The 21,349-nt window shown below is 38.4% G+C and overlaps 1 protein-coding gene across 1 annotated transcript in view; it reads left to right on the plus strand.

Moving 5' to 3' along the window:
• The window catches only part of RYR2 (ryanodine receptor 2), a 294,938-nt gene that overhangs the window by 97,567 nt on the left and 176,022 nt on the right, over nucleotides 1-21,349 (plus strand). The window contains exons 15-23 of the mRNA XM_054396845.1: nucleotides 5,442-5,625; nucleotides 6,277-6,412; nucleotides 7,221-7,316; nucleotides 10,685-10,803; nucleotides 11,195-11,328; nucleotides 11,790-12,031; nucleotides 15,605-15,797; nucleotides 17,529-17,745; nucleotides 18,762-18,866. Coding sequence (XP_054252820.1) covers nucleotides 5,442-5,625; nucleotides 6,277-6,412; nucleotides 7,221-7,316; nucleotides 10,685-10,803; nucleotides 11,195-11,328; nucleotides 11,790-12,031; nucleotides 15,605-15,797; nucleotides 17,529-17,745; nucleotides 18,762-18,866 — 1,426 coding nt within the window. The remainder of the gene's footprint in view (nucleotides 1-5,441; nucleotides 5,626-6,276; nucleotides 6,413-7,220; nucleotides 7,317-10,684; nucleotides 10,804-11,194; nucleotides 11,329-11,789; nucleotides 12,032-15,604; nucleotides 15,798-17,528; nucleotides 17,746-18,761; nucleotides 18,867-21,349) is intronic.

A 21,349-nucleotide genomic window follows, 5' to 3' on the forward strand; every position in this document is an offset into this window, starting at 1 on the left:
TTGGCTTTCTGGGCTGCAAGTGCACACTGACAGCTCATGTTGAGCTCCTCATCTACCAGCACTCCAAGTCCCTTTCTTCGGGGTTGTTCTCAAGCCAGTCACTGCCCAGCCTATATTTGTGCTTGGGATTGCTCTGACCCAGATGTAGGACTTTGCATTTGGTTTTGTTGAACCTCATGAGGTTGTCATGGGCCCACCTCTCCAGCCTGTCAAGGTCTCTCTGGATGGCATCCTTTCCCTCCAGCATGTCTGCTGCACCACACAGCTTGGTGTCATCAGCAAACTTGCTGAGGGTGCACTCAGTGCCACTGTCCATGTCACCAACAAAGATGTTGAACAAGACTGGTCCCAGCACTGATTCCTGAGGGGACTCCACTTGTCACTGGCCTCCACTGGGACATGGAGCCATTAACAGCCACTCTTTGGGTGTGGCCATCAAACCAGTTCTTTATCCACAGAATGGTCCATCCATCAAACCCAGACTTTACCGGCTTGGAGACCAGGATGTGGTGTGGGACAGTGTTGAAGGCTTTGCTCAGGTCCAGGTAAATGACATCAGTTGCTTGGCCTTTTCATAGAAGGCCACCAGGTTTGTCAGGCAGGATTTGCTCTTGGTGAAGCCGTGCTGATTGTACCCAATCACGTCTTCATTATTCTTCTGTCTCATCAGTGCCTCCAGGAGGATCTGCTCCATGATCTTACTGGGCACAGAGGTGAGACTAACTGTCCTATAGTTCCCTGGGTCATCTTTCTTTCCCTTTTTGAACATGGGGGTTATGTTTCCCCCTTTCCAGTCCATGGGGACTTCTCCAGTCTGCCAGGACTTTTGGAATATAATAGAGAGTGGTTTAGCAACCTCACCTGCCAGTTCCCTCAGTACCCATGGATGCATCGCATCAGGTCCCATGGACTTGAACACTTTCAGGTTCTTCAGATGATCACGAACCTGGTCTTCACTCACAATGGGCAGTTCCTTCTTCCAATCCCTGCCATTATCTTCCATTATTCTGGGAGTGTGGCTGGAGGCCCTTTCCAATGAAGACTAAGGTAAAGAAGTCATTGAGAACCTCAGCCTTCTCCATGTCACTTGTCACCAGCTCTCCTGTTTCCTTTCTGAGGGGGCCCACACCTTCCCTAGTGTGTCAGTGTGAGCTAAAATCCTCACCCCCCCCCCCCCCCCCCCCGTCCCCGACAATAACCAGGCTAGCCCAGTCTGGAAGCAGATGAAAGCTGTATTTACAAAGCAGAATCTACAATCTATGATGAAATGCAATGAATATGTACAAATATACAAAATTCACAACATTTACAAATATATATATAAAATCAACAGAAAATCACAACCAATCTCCCTTTGCTTCCCCCCAAAGGGAACCCTCCCCAAAGGGGCCTCCCTCCCAGGAGCTTCCCCCCCAGATCCCCCTTGGACAGAAAGCAGAGTTAGTTAAAGCAGAAAGTTGTTAACTTAGCTGCCAAGGTCAGTGTGTGTTATCTTCAGCCAGAAGAGAAGAAGAAACAGCAGCCAGACAGCCCAGCAACTGCCCCCACTGCAGAATGCAGAATGTGCAGAGTGCCCCACTTTGTTTTGGGTAATAGTTCTTAAACATTTCTACCTATCCAATGGAAGTGTTTAAAACAATCAGTATTTTGCTTTCTTACACCCAGTAGTGACTTATTTACACTCTTTCACTTTCTCTGTTCTGAACTTTGCAAGGAAAAAATAAAAAGACAGTTTCAAACCATCACACCTAGTCTTCTTTTTCTCATTAATATACCTGTGGAAATGTTTACTGTTCCCCTCCCCTTGATCTCCCTGGCTACTCCCTGAGCTTTAGCTTTTCTAACCTGGTGTCTTTCTGCTCAGGCAGCTTCCTTATATGCCCCCCATTCCAGCTGTCCTTTCTTCCACTCCTTGTAGAGTTTCTTTTTGTGTGACATCGTGTCCAGGAGCTCCTTACTCATCCAGGCAGGTCTCCTAGCATTCTTTCCTGCTTTCCTCTTTGTGGGTATACTTCGCTTCTGGACACAGAGAAGGTGATCCTTGAATACTGACCAGCTGTCCTGGGCCCCTCTTCCTTCTAGGGCTTTGTCCCACAGTACTTTAGCCAGCAGATCCCTGAAGTGATCAAAGTCTGCATGCCAGGGTTGTAATCCTGGGATGCACCCTCCTAGTTGCCCTGAGGATCTTAAATTCTATTGCATCATGGTCACTGCATCCAAGGTTATCCCTGAGCCTCACATCGGTCACCAGCCGTTCCCCATCAGTGAGAACAAGGTCCAGTGTAGCACCTTTTCTTGTTGGTTCCTCTACCATTTGGAGGAAGAAGTTGTCATCCTTGCATTCCAGGAACATTCTGGATAGATGGTGGTTTGCTGTGTTCTCCCTCCAGCAGATGTCAGGGTGGTTGAAATCCCCCACAAGGACCAGGGCTTGTGCATGTGAAGCCACTTCTATTAGCCTGTGGAGGGCCTCATCTACTTGGTTCTGCTGGTCAGGTGGCCTGTAGCAGACCCCTACAGTAACATTACCTTCCCCTGTCTTCCCTTTAATCTTCACCCATATGCTCTCAACCAGCTCATCATCCTTCCCCAGGTGAAGCTCTACTGATTCCTGCAGCTCACTGATATAAAGAGCAACACCTTCTCCCCTCCTACCCTGCTGTCCTTCTGCAAGAGCTTGTACCCATCTATCTCTACATTCCAGTCATGGTAATCATCCCACCACGTTTCAGTAACAGCCAATATGTCATAGCATCCTAGCAGCGCAGTAGCCCTTAACTCGTCCTGTTTATTGCCCAAGCTGTGTGCATTAGCATAGAGGCACTTCAGCTGGTCTGGCTGTGTCACCTTCTTAGGTGAATCCCCCTTGATTCCCTTGGGGTGTCCCAGTGCTTTATCCTTGGCTTGCCTCAGGGCAACAAGTTGAGATCCCTTGCTAGCACTCCATCCCTCTGCCTCTGGTGAACTGCCCCAATGTTTGTCACAGGCAAGCATGAGATTAACAAACCCTTTTCCCTTCAAATCTAATTTAAAGTCCTATCAATGAGCCCTGCCAACTCCTGCCCTTAAAATCCTTTTCCCCCTCTGGGACAGGTGCGTCCCATTGGTTGCTCACAGCTCTGGAGCCCTGTATACCAAGCTGTGATTGTGAAATCCAAAGCCCTGTTGGCAACACCAGTCCTGGAGCCATGAGTTGACATGTTGGCTCTTCCTTAATGTTCCCTCATCCATCACTAATGTCAGAGGGATGGAGGAGAACACAACCTGAGCTCTTGATCCCTTTAGGAATTGCCCCAGGGTCCTGAAGTCTCTTTTAACTGATTGTGAGCCTCTTGCTGCTGCATCATCACTACCCACCTGAAAAATCAGAAGTGGGTAACAGTCTGAAGGATTCACAAGGGAGGGAAGTTTGGCTACGATGTCCTTTACTTGGGCACCAGGCAGACAGCAGACCTCTCTATGAAGGGGGTTTGGTCTGCATATCGGGCCCTCCGCTCCCCTCAGCAGGGAGTCACCTACGACAATGACCCTTCGATTTTTCTTTTCAAAGTCAGTTTTTATGGCTGACCTGAGGCGAGTCGGCCTTGGTGGCACTTCTGGCCCTTGTGGCATTTTTGGCTTTTGTGAGCCCTCGTCCTTGCTCACAACCAGTTCCTCCTGCAGAGCCTCATACCTGTTCTGCAAGGGCACTGTGAGTGACGCACTTCTTAAAGGAGCACATTTGCTCCATTTGTGTTGTTAGTTTCATTGGGTAGCTACCTGTTCCCATTGACCCTGCATGTGAGTTACTACAGTTACTGCAGGAGGGCTGGGGGGCTTGCTGATGAGAGGATATTGAATTCTCTGCCCCACTAAGATTCGGCTCTTGTTCTATATTTGTAAAGATCAACTTGTGAAAGTTATCGATTTCCTTCTCATTCTTTCTGATGCTTCTTAGCCTACTCACCTCTTCCCTTAGCTCCAACACTTCATCCTCGAGCCGTGCCACCTGGCTGAGCAAGTCAAAAACCTGATATCACACACACCCACAGTCAGTGTTGCCCCCTGTTGCCTGTGAAAGGCTATGGCATTCCTCACAACCTGTGGCCTGGATGCCAATATCCATTTTGGTGAGTGCAGAGAGCACAGTCTTCCTCCTTCAAGTAGCCACTGTCATGCCTTCAGTAAAACTGCAGCACCTTGTGTCCTGCCCACATGCCCTGCTCATGCCAGCTACTGAGCTAATTCAAAAGGAGCCCCTGGGGCACACTCAATCTCTCTTTGCTCTCTCCCTGTGCCTGTTAGCCTGCTTGTGCCAATGGCCAGGCGCTCCCAGCTGTCTGACTGTGCCCCTCCCTCTCATGTGTCCCACTCACTGGGTTCCTATGAGCAGAAAGACTGTTTGATTGTGAAATAAACCCCCTTCTACTCTCCCCCACTGTGCGCCACCAGGGTTGGCCCCCGTCAGGGCTTCTGCTCTCCCAGCTCTTCAGGGCCCTGGCTGGCTCTTGCAGAGGTTTTCAGGATCCTCTGCCACTTCCCCAGCTCTTTGAGAATGGGCACTCTGTTCACAGGCCATCAGCACACCTGGTTTCTCTGCCTCTCATGGCCCTTCCTGCTGCTTCCAGCAGTTTCTGGCAGGCTTGCTGCAGCCCCTGGCTAGTGCAGCTGCCCTCCCAAGTCCCTGCCCACTACCTGGCTTGTGTGGGAGCCAGAAAGGTGTGAGTGAAAACCCTCGTCTTAGACTTGTTGCATGGCACTGGTGAGGTCTCAGCTGAAACAGCCACATTTCAAAGAAGGTGAGGTTTAAATGGAAGAGAAAGGTACCTCGGGGTTCCAGAAAGCACAGTGCTGAGGAAAAATTGAAATATGGAGTTTACTGGGGACTCAGGTAAGTGTGGGACAGGTGCAACATATATAAGAACAATGTGCCCCCTACTTCTATGAAATGGTGATTTTAATCCACAGCAAGGCCAAGACTGAATTACATGCCAGGGAAACAAAAAGGCTAATGAAATGCTGGGACAGAATATGTGGAAGAGCTTCCAGCAGTGAAGATGGCTTAAGAACAGCTTAACAGCCTCTATGGACTAGCTGTGGCCTCTTCAGCTCTTTGTCTTTGTCCACTCCAGCTTCATGCTGGAGTGCAATAATTTCTCTTGATCTTTTGATCTGCCTTTGATACTACTAAATGCATAGGAACGCTATTAAAATGTGATTTCAGTATTTAAAAAAAAAGTAAGAGAAACTATTTTTGTTGCTTCCAGTTTGTTGAGAAGGGAGGGGTGAATTATAAAGTAATGAATGGGTCAGACATAAACAATTTTTGAGAAATTACAAAGCTGTCAGAAAATGAATTGAGCTTTAACATGTAAACGAACTTTGCTTTTAAACCAATAAATAGTTCAAATGATCAAATAAATTAATTTCCAATTCTCAGGAGACTTTGCATCTTCTTGTAGGGGCCTTGATGCTCTCAACAAGAAAGTGAAGTCTTCCAACATCGATTTGCCTATTGAGTCAGTCAGTCTGAGCCTTCAGGACTTGATTGGATACTTTCATCCCCCTGGTGACCATTTGGAGCATGAGGACAAACAAAACAGGCTCCGTGCACTGAAGAATCGCCAGAACCTCTTCCAGGAAGAGGTACTTCTCTGTTTTACTCCTGATTTTCTATTCTTTCTCAGTGTCAGTAGCATTTCTGTCTCATCTGGAGCATACTTGCAGTGCTTTTTTTTTGTCATGTAATAGTCAAACTATTTGCTACATTTATAATCTCTTTAGATCTATTGGTTTTCCTGTATATTTAAATAAATGGATTTAAGGCTGTATCTACTGGGGGCAGGGGGGAGGAGGCGGGGAAGGAAAAGGCAGTATTAATATGACTTTGTGCCCTGAATTCTAAGCATAATTTACTTGTAGTATGTATTAGTTTCTTCTGTTATGGTGTAATCTCTTGATGCAGAATGCTTTAAATATTTTGTTTAATATGCCTGTTATTTCACTGGTAATGATACTTTCCTATATTGAGTCAGATGCCTAAATATCTTGCAGAATAGAAACTTGCCTAAAATTAAGTTTGGAATGATTATTTTTTGTTTTATTTTGACCATCCTAAATGGTAAAATTTTATTATCACAGTCAAGGAGAACTTTCCATAGGGATTGCTTACTTTACTTCTGTTGTTTTGCCTTTCATGTTTTCTTTTCTTAGATTTCTGAAAATGGTGTGTATTTGCACCTGAACAATGCTATCATGTTGTTTTGTCTCTGACAATATGAGCCTTTCCAATTTTAGGGTATGATCAACCTTGTTCTTGAATGTATCGATCGCTTGAATGTGTACAGCAGTGCAGCTCATTTTGCAGATGTAGCCGGGAAGGAAGCTGGAGAAGCATGGAAATCTATTCTGAATTCTTTGTATGAATTACTAGGTAAGGCATATTATGGGTTACCTGGATTGGTTTAACTCCAGAGTAATACTCAGATAAGAAGAAACAAGTACCTGTTTTAGTAGAAAAGAATTTCCACTGTATAGAAACAAGATTTATGCATTTCCAGTTCCTTGCATGTACTTAAAAAAAAAAAAAAATCCACAGAGCATATTTAAATAATGTGGTTTCCCTAATAATATTTATTATTATTATCACCAAGATTTCTAGTCATTTATATCCACCAGGTCAGTGTATTCCATCTACTTCAATCTTCAGTTTAAAGGATGAGGCTAAACCATTTTGAAATCAGTTTGAAGCTACAGTCCTGTCAAAAGTATGACAAACAGTTCCTGGATGGCTATCTTGTTTTAGTTCCTATTATTCTTGAACAAATATAATGTAGCAATAGAAAATAATTTTACATTTACTCCCTGTGTGGTTGGCTTCTCATTCTGTTCTTCTAGTGTTTCCTGTCACTAAAAGAATACTGGTTTGTGGAAATTTGGTTCTACTGTAGCAGCTGACTTTTGTGGTGTCAGTACTGTCTGCTTCATATAGAGCATTTTCCAGGGATTATTGAGATGATTGAAACCCAAAATAATTAAAATACTTTAAACATCAGCTTGATGCCAAGGGTATTTCTTATGCTTAAATCTAAGTATCACACTATTTAAATTTAAATGAAGGACATAAATAATTAAAGATAAGAATCTTAGTGAATCATTTCTGTCAAGGTAAGACAGAGATTTGTTTAGTTTAAATGAATTTATAAGTGTACTTATTTCTTTTTCTCTCTCTTCCCCAATAGCGGCTCTGATTCGAGGGAATCGTAAAAACTGTGCTCAATTTTCTGGATCTCTTGATTGGTTGATCAGCAGATTAGAAAGACTGGAAGCCTCTTCTGGTATGCTTTTTAGTATTTTAGCTTCCTTATTTAACTAGTTTTCATGCTTCAAATTTGTCAATACACTTGTTCAGTGTAATAGTCATGAAGCTCCTTCTATGAGAGAGTAAATTATATTAATAAAGTGGGATTTATGTTTGTAACACTGTGGCTTATTTGCCATAAATCTGTTCCTGAGATAAACTGACCAGCAGAATAGGAAAATGTTGTCGAATGTGAGTGGTAGGAGTGTTCTCCCTGTCAGAGACAAGGGCAAACTGTCACAATGTTCATTAGCTGATTGGTAAAATCTGCAGCAGATGATTGCAGTTATGAAGAGCAGTTATACACTGATGCTTCTTCTGTTGGAAGTTTTTTTCCCCTTTGTCAACTTCTGAGGCAAGCTGGTAGCTAGTATAAAGACTTTGAAACATTTGCTGATGTAAGCCCGTCTAGTCAGAATTGTATGTTTTGCTTCAGGACTATGAGTGAAGGACCTGTTTAACTATGCTGTTTCTTCCCACTCTTGATCTGTTTCAGCTGTGGTTTGTTTGGGAAGCTCTGAATCAAGGTATGAGGCAACAGGAACATAGGAGGCTAAATATGTGTTGCTACTTTAGGTCTTAGCTGGTCTTACAGTTAGCTGCTTATAGCACTGGTGTCTAGCCAGAGATTTGCTGATCAGCCTGTCACGGTAGGCAGTCAGGGGTTGCTCACCCAACATGTGTCATAACGTTCATGTTAGTTTACATTAGTGTTTGAGAAACCTGCTCTGCAGATGCTGCAATCTTCTTGCTTTCGTGAAGATTTCAGCAACAAAGAATTTAAACTGGAAAAAGGAAAACCAACAAAAGAAGTGTTTACAAATTTGAAAAATCACAGGCTAGATGGTTTGTCCATTATGGTCCAGCTTCGGTGTGAGACCATTCACCTAAGGAGAATGTTCCCACAGTTATGCAGTTGCATGGGATTTGACTGCAACCTTCTTAATTTCAATGTGTTCATGGTGAAATGATATCCTGAGACCTCATTTTTACAACTGAAACTCTCAGGTTTGGGAGTTTCAGAAATAGTGCAAAATTTTGCGCTCGACCATGGAGGTTGAAAATTAAATTTGTGATGACATCTCTAAAAGTTCTGTGTTACATAGTTTCTGTTATGTAAGTATGAATTTTAAAAAATTAATCTCGAAGTAAAAATAAGGTTTGAAAATTAAAACCTAGATGTTTAGTTTTATAATATTGTAGTAAGGTACAAGATGAGTTCTGTAGACTGCAAAGTAATCTGACATTCTAGTCATACTGCATAATGAACCTCGTGACATGAAGCAAAAATTCTTAAGGTACTGATACTTGCAATGCTCATTTGTTCTGAGTTTTCTTGTAGGAACTAGGCAACTTGAACTCCTTCCCCACATGCTCTGGTAGCATAGCTTCCATGTTGCCTGCAAAGTTAGTTTTATAATTAAGGCTTTTTCTGGATTTGGAGGAGTCAGTTATACAAGATTATATAATTATGCTGGGTTTTAGTTATCTTATGATTTTGTGTGGGCTGCTTGCTTCACAAATTTTAGGCTTTATGTGGCTTGATTGGGATGTGATCTTAATTGCTTTAATTTACAGTGGTAGGTCTACTATAAGGAGAAATAATATTACGTCTTTTAATTAAGAATACCTGTCTGCATATTTTCATCTAAAATAATTAATTCATTTTTCTAAGGTAGAGTGTTTGTGAGGAAGAAACACCATGCTCTGTTAGTCACACCAAAATTAAATTTACCTTCAATGTTGAAGTTGTCAGCTACATCATCTCCTGCAAGTGTTCTCTTGAATGTGTTGTGATAAAGACTTAATGCCATAGTCTATTACCAATAAAACTCTGATTTTCAGTTTTTGCTTGAAAATTTTATGAAAGCACAATAAAGGCATTAAATATATAAACAGCAATTGTGAGTTCAATGTACAAATTAGAAATTGATTCAGTTCCTGATCTTCACTGAAGCAAAGAAAATTAAGATTTGTCTAAGTAAATGTGTCTGAGAGTAGAACATTTTGGAAGTGAGATACCACAGGAGCTGACTGAATAATGCAATGCAAATGCTTTAGCTGTCTCTTCAATGCATAAATTAGGATTAAATTAGTCTTTCACTCTGAAATATGTACCAGATGGAATTAACTAGGCCAACTAAAATTATAAAGTCAATTTAATGTCCTCCAATTGAAGACTTACAGAACCAGATATCAGGCTTTGAGTATTATTTTTTTAAAGGGCATGCATCTTATTCTAGTATTCTACAGTTTGATATTAAAAGAGTCAACATGTTGTCCTGAAAATACATGCTTCCTTTCATCTGTTGCTCATTAAGGAAAAAAATTCACTCATATTTGTCATGCACTCTGCATATCACAATGTTTGTGGTATTTCTATAAAATTCAAACACTTCCTGCTTTCCGGTCCCAAGCACCACCAACAAAATTGGAACAAGTTGTTTTTAATACAGACAATCTAAAAGTGAGTCAGTCTGAACAGATATTGTACATTCATATATGATTTTTTTTTCTGAAACAGAGCGAATTTGCCCTTAGCCCAAAATATGTTTCATATTTAACATTCAGATGCTGCAGTAATTGAAGAAATTGCTGTAGCAGCTGAACCTAAGTGATAACAGTAATTTATTATTGAATGTTTACACCTTCAAAGAATTCTTACTTCTGTTGTTGAAAATGTTAAGATTAGAAAATGAACTTTGTATACTATTTTAAGACAAAGTTAAGATTATGAATCTACCTATACAGATCTGAAAATTCCAAGGTTATGCTTACCACACTTACATTATGTGATATAATTTCATATTTAATTACTGTTTATATTGTTAAAAGCGTGCTTCACTGTGGCTACCAGTATAGCTATCACATACACAAAGAAAATTATACACAGTGAGACTAAGAATTTACCTCTTCTCTCTCATTCAAAGGTATATAATTCCATTAGTTGTTCCTATGATTTTCTAAGGGAAGAAACAGAAAATTGTAAATATAGAGAATTATTTTATATATTTAATATGTATATAGTGCAAAGTCTTCATCTCCATTGAAAACCATCATTTTACCCAGTTTGCTTTCATTTGTGAGTATCGACTGTTACATATTTATTATTGAAATGTCACATTAATTTACATTTTTTTCCCTGTCCTTTCTGATTTTTACTACCTTCAGTCATTTTAGGAAAACTAGAAGTATATCAATGCTGTTTTGGTTTTGTTTTTTTATATACAACGATTTTTGAAACTCTTCCATGTTGCTCAACAGCACATTAGAAAGTATTATGTGCAGTTACGATTTTATATGCACTTTGATTAAATTTTTTTTTTTATTTTTTTTTTTCCTCAGGAATTCTAGAGGTTTTACATTGTGTCTTGGTGGAAAGTCCAGAAGCTCTAAACATTATTAAGGAAGGACATATTAAATCAATCATCTGTCTTCTGGACAAACATGGAAGAAACCATAAGGTAGGCAAAGAAGAGAAAAGTATATTTAGGTGAACATACTGGAACAAAGCTAACATGTTGTTCCATGTAGGAGTTAAATTTCAAATACTTTAATATTGCCTAAAAGGCATATGAGCAGTTTGAAGAAGCAAAAGGTTTTTTGATGAAAACATTGATGCACACTTATTCTCAAGGGATGCAGGAAAAAAATGTCTTAATATTACTAAGAGAATTTTAGAATTGTATTGTTAAGAGAATTTTAGAATTGGTGTAAAATAAAACTGCTATGTTGCATGAATTACATACCCTTACATGTCTTCCAGGAGCAATGTATATAGCATTGTTTTGCCTGAAGTAATGCACAATGATTATAAAAAATATTGAAAATTAAAAGAATCTATTTAATTTTCAGGTTTTGGATGTTTTGTGTTCTCTCTGTGTTTGTCATGGAGTAGCTGTGCGTTCTAATCAACATCTAATCTGTGATAATCTCCTGCCAGGAAGAGATCTGCTGTTACAGACACGCCTTGTCAACCATGTGAGCAGGTAAAATTAAAAAAATAGATTTATGAGGAAAGCAGAATAAAATTTGTGGTTAAAAGAAACATGGAAAAGACAAAGGGGAGTGAGTATAAGTTTCTCCTGGGGAGATTCCAATTGGACACATAAAAGAAAGTTTTCCTAAATGGCAACATTCTACTATTAAAATAATCTCTCCAGGGAAGTGGTGGACTCCCCAACATTGGTCACTTTCAAGATTCATCTGAAGGGGTGCTGGGTCATCTTCTCTAGACCATGATTTTGCCAAGAAAAGTTGGAACAGATGATTCCTAAGGTCTCTTCCAGTGTGGTATTCTATGCTTCTGTGATCCTATTAAATAAATTTGTTTTTGTTGTTTTAATCACACAAAAGAAGCATGAAATTTGAATTTAATAAAAAGCCTGCAGTGGTTCGTCATGTTCTTGAAATAAGTTGTTATTTACCACTTTTATTCTTTCTGTTTAAGCATGCGACCCAACATCTTCTTGGGGATTAGTGAAGGCTCTGCCCAATACAGAAAATGGTACTATGAACTTATGGTGGACCATCTAGAGCCCTTTGTGACTGCAGAATCAACACATCTACGAGTGGGCTGGGCTTCAACAGAAGGCTACTCACCATATCCAGGGGGAGGAGCAGAATGGGGAGGAAATGGTGTTGGCGATGACTTGTATTCCTATGGCTTCGATGGTCTGCATCTTTGGTCAGGTATTCTGGTTTGTGTTTTGTTTGTAGTGAGTTTATTTTTTGTTTGTTTGATTTTTGGTTTGCCTTTTTTAAGAAATTTGCTTAGGTTTTTTTTTTTTAAATACTAGACTGTTTTCAGTTCTAGTGAATTTGTTTTCAGTAGCAGCAAAGTGAATTGGATGTTTCAGCTGACTTTAGGAGTATATAGAATCAGTATCAGAATAGTTTTTAAGTTGACATTGTGTGATGAAAAAGTTGTTTTATTCAAATTAATGCAGATAGACTAAGAATTTGTGTTTCAGCCTGGGAATTATTTTGGTGATGTTTGTTTTTTCACAGTAACTATGAAGATTTTATTTAAAATTTTAAATAAAATGAAGTATGACAGTCATCTGGATTTGTAATGCCTGTGTGATAGGGTAAAAACAACCTGAGAGATTGAACTCACAGAACTTTTTTTTGTTTTTCCTTCTAAACCAGATGTTTTTCTGTAGTGATATTTTATTTACATACATCAAGACTTCCAGAATCATGTTTCTCGCTTGATTATGGTGTGTTTCGTCAGACATGAATCTTTAAAATGTTATCAGCCCAGCTTGGATCTATTTATTAAGTATATATTTATAGTAATTTCTTTGTGCAAATTCTTGTGTTAAAGGAAGATGAACTAAGTATGTAAAGTGTTTCCATTTGCTGGTGATTCTGCAAATATTTATTCACTCTTCAAGCTGGGTTAGCTCAGCAGAATGAGAATAAGAAGATAGAAAGCTTGTTGTCTTTTCTTAAACTTTTTCATATAATTTAACTTTTGTGAAAAGTTTCACAGATATAATTTAGAATGTGTAGTCCTATGCTTGAACAGTCCTAAACTGCTTGAGAAATGTTTCTTCTGTGGTTTCATCTCTTTAGGAAAATAGTTTCCTTTAATTTTGAGAGATTATTGGATAATGGTGAACTGTAGAACTGTCTGAAAACTGTTAGGCTCAGTGCATTGGAAATTCTTGCCTCTATGAATATATAAGTGAGTTTTCTTAAGCTGCTTAGCAGACAAGAGAGACATCTTAGTGAGTCAGCTGTACGCATCATTCATCGTTTTGAATTTTTGAGGCATTGTGGCTTGGCACTTGGAAAAGAATACATTTTTACATTTCAAAAGAATTTTCCAATTAAAATAGCAATGGATTGTATTGTTAAGTAATAACAGATTGACTGGAGTGGCATCTTAGGAAAGTAGCTGCCACTTTGCCTTTCATGTATAGTGAGAATTACTTTGGAACAATGATACATAATTAAAGGTGTCATTAAAGCTGTGTCATAAGTGAGTTTGTCAGAAAAAGAATTATTACAGAAGAACCAGAAAATAATGATCTGGCTGAAGTAATCTTTTGTAGTTAGGGGCCCTTTTAGGAAGGAAACAAAATATTACTGAAAACTAAAATAATTGTTCTACCCACCTAAAACGTTTTCATGAGAAATGTCAAAAAAGAATAAATGAACAATTATTTATGGTTCTCAAGTCAATAATTTGGACCAGTCAAAAAAGTTATATTACCTTTGTATACACAAATTTTGTGTATTAATCTCTGCTGTGGATGTAGCTGTTGGATTTGAAAATAGTTCTTCTTCATTGACATTGTCATGTAACACATATCTCTCAAACTTGGAAGGTCTTTAAGTAGCTGAATGTTGAAAATCATAGCTTTATTTTTCTTTCACTATCCCAGGCTGAATCTTGGTAAGTCTCTGCAATGACATTATTATAAAAGTGAAGCTTTTACTGCATTAATAACAATTTCTGCCCCTGAGTATCTGTTCTGGACTAAGCCTTTACCAGAATCACATTTCATTTACATTGTTTCTTCAGTCCTGCAATTACTTCTCCAATGGAGAAATGGAACTCATATATTTTTAAAGCCTGAGGCCAGAAAAGGCACTTAGATCATTTGGTTTGACTGTGTGTTCATCAAAGACCAGTGCATGTTTCTGAGAAGAGTCAGCCTTGCATTGATCCCATTAACCTATATTTGGCTAAACTTAAACATCTAAAAAGGCATCTAGTCTCAACTAGTATGCCTTAAGGAGATGAAGTACCCACTTTTCATTGATAGCTCTTTGAAAATTTGTTATCTCTGCCATTAAGTAATTGCTTTTCTGTGATTAATTTGAAACTGACTCTCAGCTGTTGTGAAGTTCTTCTCTGCTGTGTTTTGTGAGTGTTGGAAGGTAGACCTAATAGAAGATAGTTTCCTTGCAAGTTATTCATTATGCTGTGACTTCTACTCTTTCTCTGCAGTGTTTCCTGTAGATTTCTCTATTTGTGGGGTGCCTTTAGAATTGCTCCACATCATTCCTGGGTCTTTACTAATGGAAGTGACTATTCTCACATCAAGTAAAGCAACCTAAATATATCCTGTCTTGAAAGGGTGTAGAGAAGCAGGAAGAGTAGATATCTGAGAACTGTGTTGTTTTTTTTTTTTCCCAAATACATTGCTGAATGCCCTATCAAGAGGAGCAGATTGCATAAGGGCACCTGTCCTACAGTCTGCAAATCAAGTGGCTGTATCAGGAAGTAATTTTCCATCCACAAAGTGCTGTGTGTATGAAAATTCATCTGAAGAAGATTGTTGAGGTTTTACTATTATTTTTTGTGACTGTTAGGTGCACCACCTTAATCATCCTTGAAATGCTTTTAGTTAAGTCCTTCATGTTTGCAGAACTTAGACAGCAGAGTTTAAAAGTTACTGCTCTGTTCTTAATCTGTATTATGGTTTATCTCCTGCAGACATTGCATATGTTGTATTTGGAAAATATGTCTACATGAGATATTTTCATAGAATTTTCATGCTTTTCCATAAGTTTTTTGTTGCAGATAGAAGTACCTTTCAGAAAGAGTCACTTCCAGTTTCTGTATTCTATAGGTTACATCTCTTGGGAAGCAGGTGTGCTTGTGTAAGTCCAATTTGTTGCAAAAAAACCCAGTGATCCTTCAGAATTCATAGAAAAGTGATTAAAGAAAAATACATATAGTACTGTATATATATGTCTCAAAATTCCTGCTGTCTTTGTATATACCACAAAAATGCAGTTTTGCAGTTTGGTAATGAAACTCAGTAGTATCACCTTGTACAAATTTGCAAGGTTACCATGATGTGACTCTTAATAACAGAAAGTACCTGACAATGAATTCCTAAATAATTTGAAGCATGATACTTGCTTTTATCTTGAATAATAAAGCATTCTTTATTAAAACATACAACTAATGGTTGTTTTTCAGCCTGCACTTCTACTACTGTGAGGAGTAAAATTTAGTTTTCTTCTTGGGCGTAACCATTTATATTGATATCAGTAATTATTCTCACTTAAATATTATTTATTTATGTTATTTTTGAATAAAATAACTTTGTAGATATTACTGTGTGCTTCTATTCACTACATTGCAAGCTTAAAATCAGGTCTTGGGTGTTACAGGTTAGATATTTTTGTATTAATGTTTTTGTGCTCTACTGCTATGTTGTTTGTCTCTTTTTGTAGGCTGCTGTTAAACTCATACAATTTTCAGAAACTTTGCTAAGTGTGTCTCCTTTCCCTCCATAGGTTGTGTAGCAAGAACAGTAAATTCTCCCAACCAACATCTGTTAAGAACTGATGATGTTATCAGTTGCTGTCTGGATCTGAGTGCCCCTAGCATCTCATTCCGGATAAATGGTCAGCCAGTTCAAGGAATGTTTGAGAATTTCAACATAGATGGCCTCTTCTTCCCAGTTGTCAGCTTCTCTGCAGGAATCAAGTTAGCATCTGGTGTAGTTTTTTGTTTGTTGTTTTTTTTTCCCCCAGGCTGTTTTGTTTGTGGATTGTGTTTTTGTTGTTGTTTTTCTCTCCCCTATACAGGTGAATATTTCCCTGGCTGTCTTTGCTCTCATTTCCTTTTCTGACATCTGTTTCTTTGGCATAGCTCCAGTTCTTGGATCATGAGTGCTACAAAGAACTCCTGAAGAGATAACACATCTGTTGGTTTTTTTAGCACACCGGTTCATTTGGGTAGTTTGCAGACAGACCTTAGAAACAGCTTCATTACAATTTTTTAGCTGACGCATTGCTAAATTTCACTCCAGGACAGCATTTTATTTATATGGGAAGAAAAGTATCAGTCTTTAATATTAAAAAATATATTTGCCTTAACTCATTCATTATGAAGCAATAACTGTTACTTGAAGATACATTATCTCCACTTACCTTAAAAAAGTCTTTGTACACTTTGTTTCCTGGACAGCAAGTTAATATGAAATCAGACAATCTGTATTCTGGTTGCTATACTGCTTTTTTAAAAAATTTCAAATCACACCTGAGGTGACAGACCTCTGATTCCATGCATTAAATAGTTTGATAATATAGTATTTGAAATTGTGTAATGTTCTAGCATGGGGACTAACTTCAGGAGGACTGGCAAAAGTAAATGCTGAAAGATGATTTCTGCGGGAGACAGAGCAATGCTCTGTGAATGCTCATTCGGAGCCTGTGGTGAATACTACAGAAGTTAAGAGCTGTCACACATTGGGCATACCAGCCTCATTCCAGATGCAAAATGCACTTCTTCAGACTTTGCCTTGAACAATACTGGAGATACAATGTGGTAAATGTGGTAGAACTATAGACATGCAGGCTATGAACTGCAAAACTGTAAACCTGCATGCTTTATCTCTATCGTGACAGAAACATTTGGCAGATATTATTAAAGTGCTGAGGGTGTTTCTGGAGAGTGTTCTATTGTAGCATTAACAAAAATCTTATAAGATGCTCAGTAAATGGAAAAGAGACATAACAGTTCTGCAGTAAGTCTAAGGTTTTTTTGTGGTTTTTTGATTCCTATTGGATGGCAATGATCTGGGAAAATTTTTAGTATTAGATCATTCATTGCATTAATTGACTTTTTCATCGTTTTATAATGAATGAAAGAATGCTTTACCCTAGGTTTTTACTATCATGACAAGTACAAGTTTTAGGGAAGTATTTTGTCCTAAGGATTTAGTCTTCTTTGAGGGAAAAGAATGAACTGTATTCCATGGAGTTTTCAGGCTTATTTCTCAAGTGAGAGAGAATGGAGAATTCCTCAATGGAGATCATTCAGAGGTGGTTGACTGATTACTGAGGGTTATAATCTCAGCCTTCTGAGTATCAAAATGCTGCTGCTTACTTTGTAGGTGTGCTAAGTAAACTGATTATTCTCTCTTTGTATCTTCTCTTTTGGTTATGTGATTTAGAATACTTTTATAGAAGTGAAAATTAACTAAATAGAAAGAGTTGTTTACTTTACCCTATGTTTTATGCACCTTCTACTTCATAAACTCCAGTATTGCTTGGAGAAAGTTTGACTGTAAACAATTCAAAGAAGCTGTAACGTTGTATTTTATTTTATTTTAATTTTAAAAAAACATACTGTTCAGTAGTTCTGTAGTTTATAAACTGATTAGGTTTGACACCAGAGGTGTTTCAGTTATCAAAGTAACTCCGATGTTCACAGGGTGCGTTTCTTGCTTGGAGGCCGCCATGGAGAGTTCAAATTCCTTCCTCCACCTGGGTATGCCCCGTGCTTTGAAGCTGTCCTGCCAAAAGAGAAGCTTAAAGTGGAGCAGAGCCGAGAGTACAAACAAGATCGTAGCTATACAAGAGACCTGCTGGGTCCCACTATCTCTCTGTCGCAAGCAGCTTTCACTCCAGTTCCTGTAGATACCAGCCAGGTATGGAAACTGAAAGATTGCACACATCTTATGGGCCTGTGTTAATTGAACGAATTTGTAACTTCTCTCAAGCTTGGTTTTTGGGGGTTTGGTCAGTATGTTCCATTGTGAGAAGCTCATAATTGGTGTGTAAAGCCCTAGAAATTTCGTATATTCCTGTTCACAAACACTGTGAAGAACGTTTTACCCTTAATATTAGAGTATGCCAAAAAAAAAATATTTGAACTTGTTCTATTATTAGACATTTTTATTACTGTTTAATTCCAATTGCTGAAGATCGCAATATGATGATGCTTTTAGACCAGTTTCAGTTCTAATTCTTTATTGGACTTGAAGGTTACTGAGAGTGGCATTTGACTCATTGTGGGTAGTAAATGGTGTGCATTGAAGTTACAGCTTGCCTTTTTTTTAAATAGTTGCAATGAACAGTACTTTTTTGATACTAAAGACCACCATTGCAGAAAACAAGATCATTTTATCATCTTTGTACCATCCTTTTTTTACCAAAAATTGGGTAATATTATCATGATTCACAGCATTGAATAATTGAGGTGAGGCAGACTTGATTTCAAATTTTGGAGGTAGATTGGCATGCCATCCTGTCATCATAACCTTTTTTTTTCCACATGAAAATCAGTTCTTAAATGGTTATTTTTTTTCTGTTTTTCACAACATTACCTTGGTTCTTGAGATTTTTGGCATTTTTTAAGCTGAGAAATAGTACTGGTTTGAGCAGATACTAGCCAGCTGTTAGGAACATATTGCATACCGTTTGGATGTTTTGGATTTAAAACTGTTTAAAACTGTTTTGTTGGCCAAACTCTGGAGCTTGTAAGTGCATAGGTTGAAGTATTTCTTGATTTAAGAATTCTTGCTTGCATTAACTAAACCTAAGTTTTCGTTCAATTGAGAAATCTCGATTGTACAAAGTTTGTCTGTTACAGTAGTTTGGGTTGCACTGTCAAGCAATTTATATATAATAACCTTTTTTTTTTTTTTCTTTCTTTCTTCTTTAGATTGTTTTGCCTCCCCATCTGGAAAGGATCAGAGAAAAATTAGCGGAGAACATCCATGAACTTTGGGTTATGAATAAGATTGAACTTGGCTGGCAGTATGGACCAGTATGTACCTTCCAACTTAATTTTCTCTTAATTATGTAAATAATTATTTTTATTATTACTATATAATACTATTTAGCACATTGATTTCAGTGTACCAGAATCAGTAAGGTTTTAGGTCCTTTTGGCCAGAAGCAGTTAGAAACAAACTGTGATGATTTGGCCCTGGCTGGGGGCCTGTATTGTAACAGTGTGAGCTGAAATCCCCCCCCACTGACAATAACCAGGCTAACTCAGTCTGGAAGCAAATGAAAGCTGTATTTACAAGCAAAAGTACAATCTATGATGAAATGCAATGAATATGTACAAATATACACTACGCACAACATTTACAAATACGTACAATCAACAGAAAAGCACAACCAATTTCCCTTTGCTTCCCCCAAAAGGGGGCCTCCCCCCTCAGACCAGAAAGAGTCCCCCAGACCCCCTGGCAGAAGGCAGAGAGTTAAGAAGCAGAGAGGCTGTTAAACTTAGCTCGCCAAGGTCAGTGTGTTATCTTCAGCCGGAAGAGAAGAAGTAGTAGCAGACAGAAGCCCAGCAAGTTGTTAACTGCCCAAACTCTCCAACCTTGTTTTGAGCAGAGATTCTTAAAGATTTCTATTTCTCCAATGGAAGTGTTTAGAACAATCATTATTTTACTTTCTTACACCCAATAGTGACTTATTTACATTCTTTATCTTTCTCTGCTTGAACTTTGCAAAGAAAAATTAAAAAGACAGTTTTAAACCATCACAGGGCCACATGCCCACCAAAGCTGCTCTATCACTCCCTTTGTTTGAGGGATAGAAGAGAGGAAAATATAGCAAGAGGCCCGTGAGTCAAGATTGAAGCAGTTTAATAAGGCAAAAGTGATAGTAAAGGCTGTACACAGAAGCAAGAGAAAACAAAGATGTTGTTCTCTTCTTCCCATCAGAAGACAATGTCCGTCTGCTTCCAGGGAAACAGGGCTTTAATATGCGTAGTGGCTCCTTAGGAGGAAAATGTCATCAGTGAATGTACCCACACTTCCTTCTTTCCCTTAACTTTTATATCCAAGTTGATGTCATAGCACATGGAATATCCCTTTGGTCAGTTTGGGTCAGCTGGCTGGGCTATGTTCCCTCCCAAGACCTTGCCCACCCCTTAGCCTACTGTTGGGTGGGAGGAATGCTGGAAAAGCACAGCCTTGGTGCTGTAAGAGCAGTGCTCAGCAGCAGCCAAAACACTGCTGGTGTGTTCCACCTAGCACTACAAAATGCAGCACTATAGAAGATGCTGCTATAACTAACTAACTAACATTTCAGCCAAACCCAACACATTCTGAACTAAAATTCTGATATTAAACTCTTTGGTGCTGAAATTTTTAGCCAATCTAACTGACAGTACAGAAAGCACATGGTGGGGTTTTTAACTTCTGTTTGTCCTTGGTTAAAAAAGGTTTTGTTTCCTGGTGGAGTAATCCAATAAAAGCAGTTATTCTTGGTTCTTCTTGTATGTACTGACTGAGATAACTCTTTGAGAATTATAAAAATTATTTTTTCATGAAAATATTGCATATAGGAAATTCCATTAAATCTGTTTTCCCTTCTTTCTATTTCTTCAGGCTCAGGTCTATTTTAGGTACTCTACCTTATCTCTTTCCTACTTTTCGTGGAGTATGACAGAAAAAAATATACATAGCTTCTGGCTTTGATACAAAATGCATTCTATTTTGTAATTTTTTTTTTTTAAATTTGCTCATAAGGAAATATACAAGCTAGTTTTTTGGATAACAGCTTCATAAACCAAAAGATGTTGTTTATGAAGAACTATTGCTGTGAATAGTATGTAGAAATATACAGTAGGTACTAGATGTAAGTGTCAAAATGTGTATGCACATATAGAAACATGTAGTCTATGTTTGCTACTAGAAGATTTTGGTCTTCTAAGAAATGTAATGTAACTGGGCGTAGGAATTATATTTGATGAAGATTTGATTGACAGAGAATATCTCTATATACTTTTTTTGTTGTTTCCCCAGCAAATCAGCACAAAATGCCAGGGGATTAAATTGATCTGTCAAAACATTTTAATTATTGTATAATCATACCAACTGTGAAGCAATCTGTGGGAACTTTTAGTGTATTACTTACCGTCTAGAATTTAATCGCACAGTTGAACACTATTTTCATTTAAACAGTATATAGTAAGTATGAAGTTTTGCACTTAAATGTTGTAGTTACATCAGAATGAAACAAGCAGCTAAACCTTTCAGCTTTCTGTCTCCAGCTTTACTGTTTCATGATTGGATGTGATCACTTCAGTGATGTGGCAAAGCATACACTGGTCACCTTCTGGTGACTAACTCCTTTATCATATTGTTTTTTCACGGATGATTTCATCTGTTTAGGCCACCGATGCCAATTCTAGTTATCTCAGTTGATGCACTGCAGTTAATGAGTATTGAGGGAAGGTATGAAACAGAAAATAGCTGGCTTAGATGCACACCGTCTCAGTCCTCTAAT

The sequence above is a fragment of the Indicator indicator genome, chromosome 2, assembly GCF_027791375.1.
Source record: "Indicator indicator isolate 239-I01 chromosome 2, UM_Iind_1.1, whole genome shotgun sequence".
NCBI lineage: Eukaryota > Metazoa > Chordata > Aves > Piciformes > Indicatoridae > Indicator > Indicator indicator.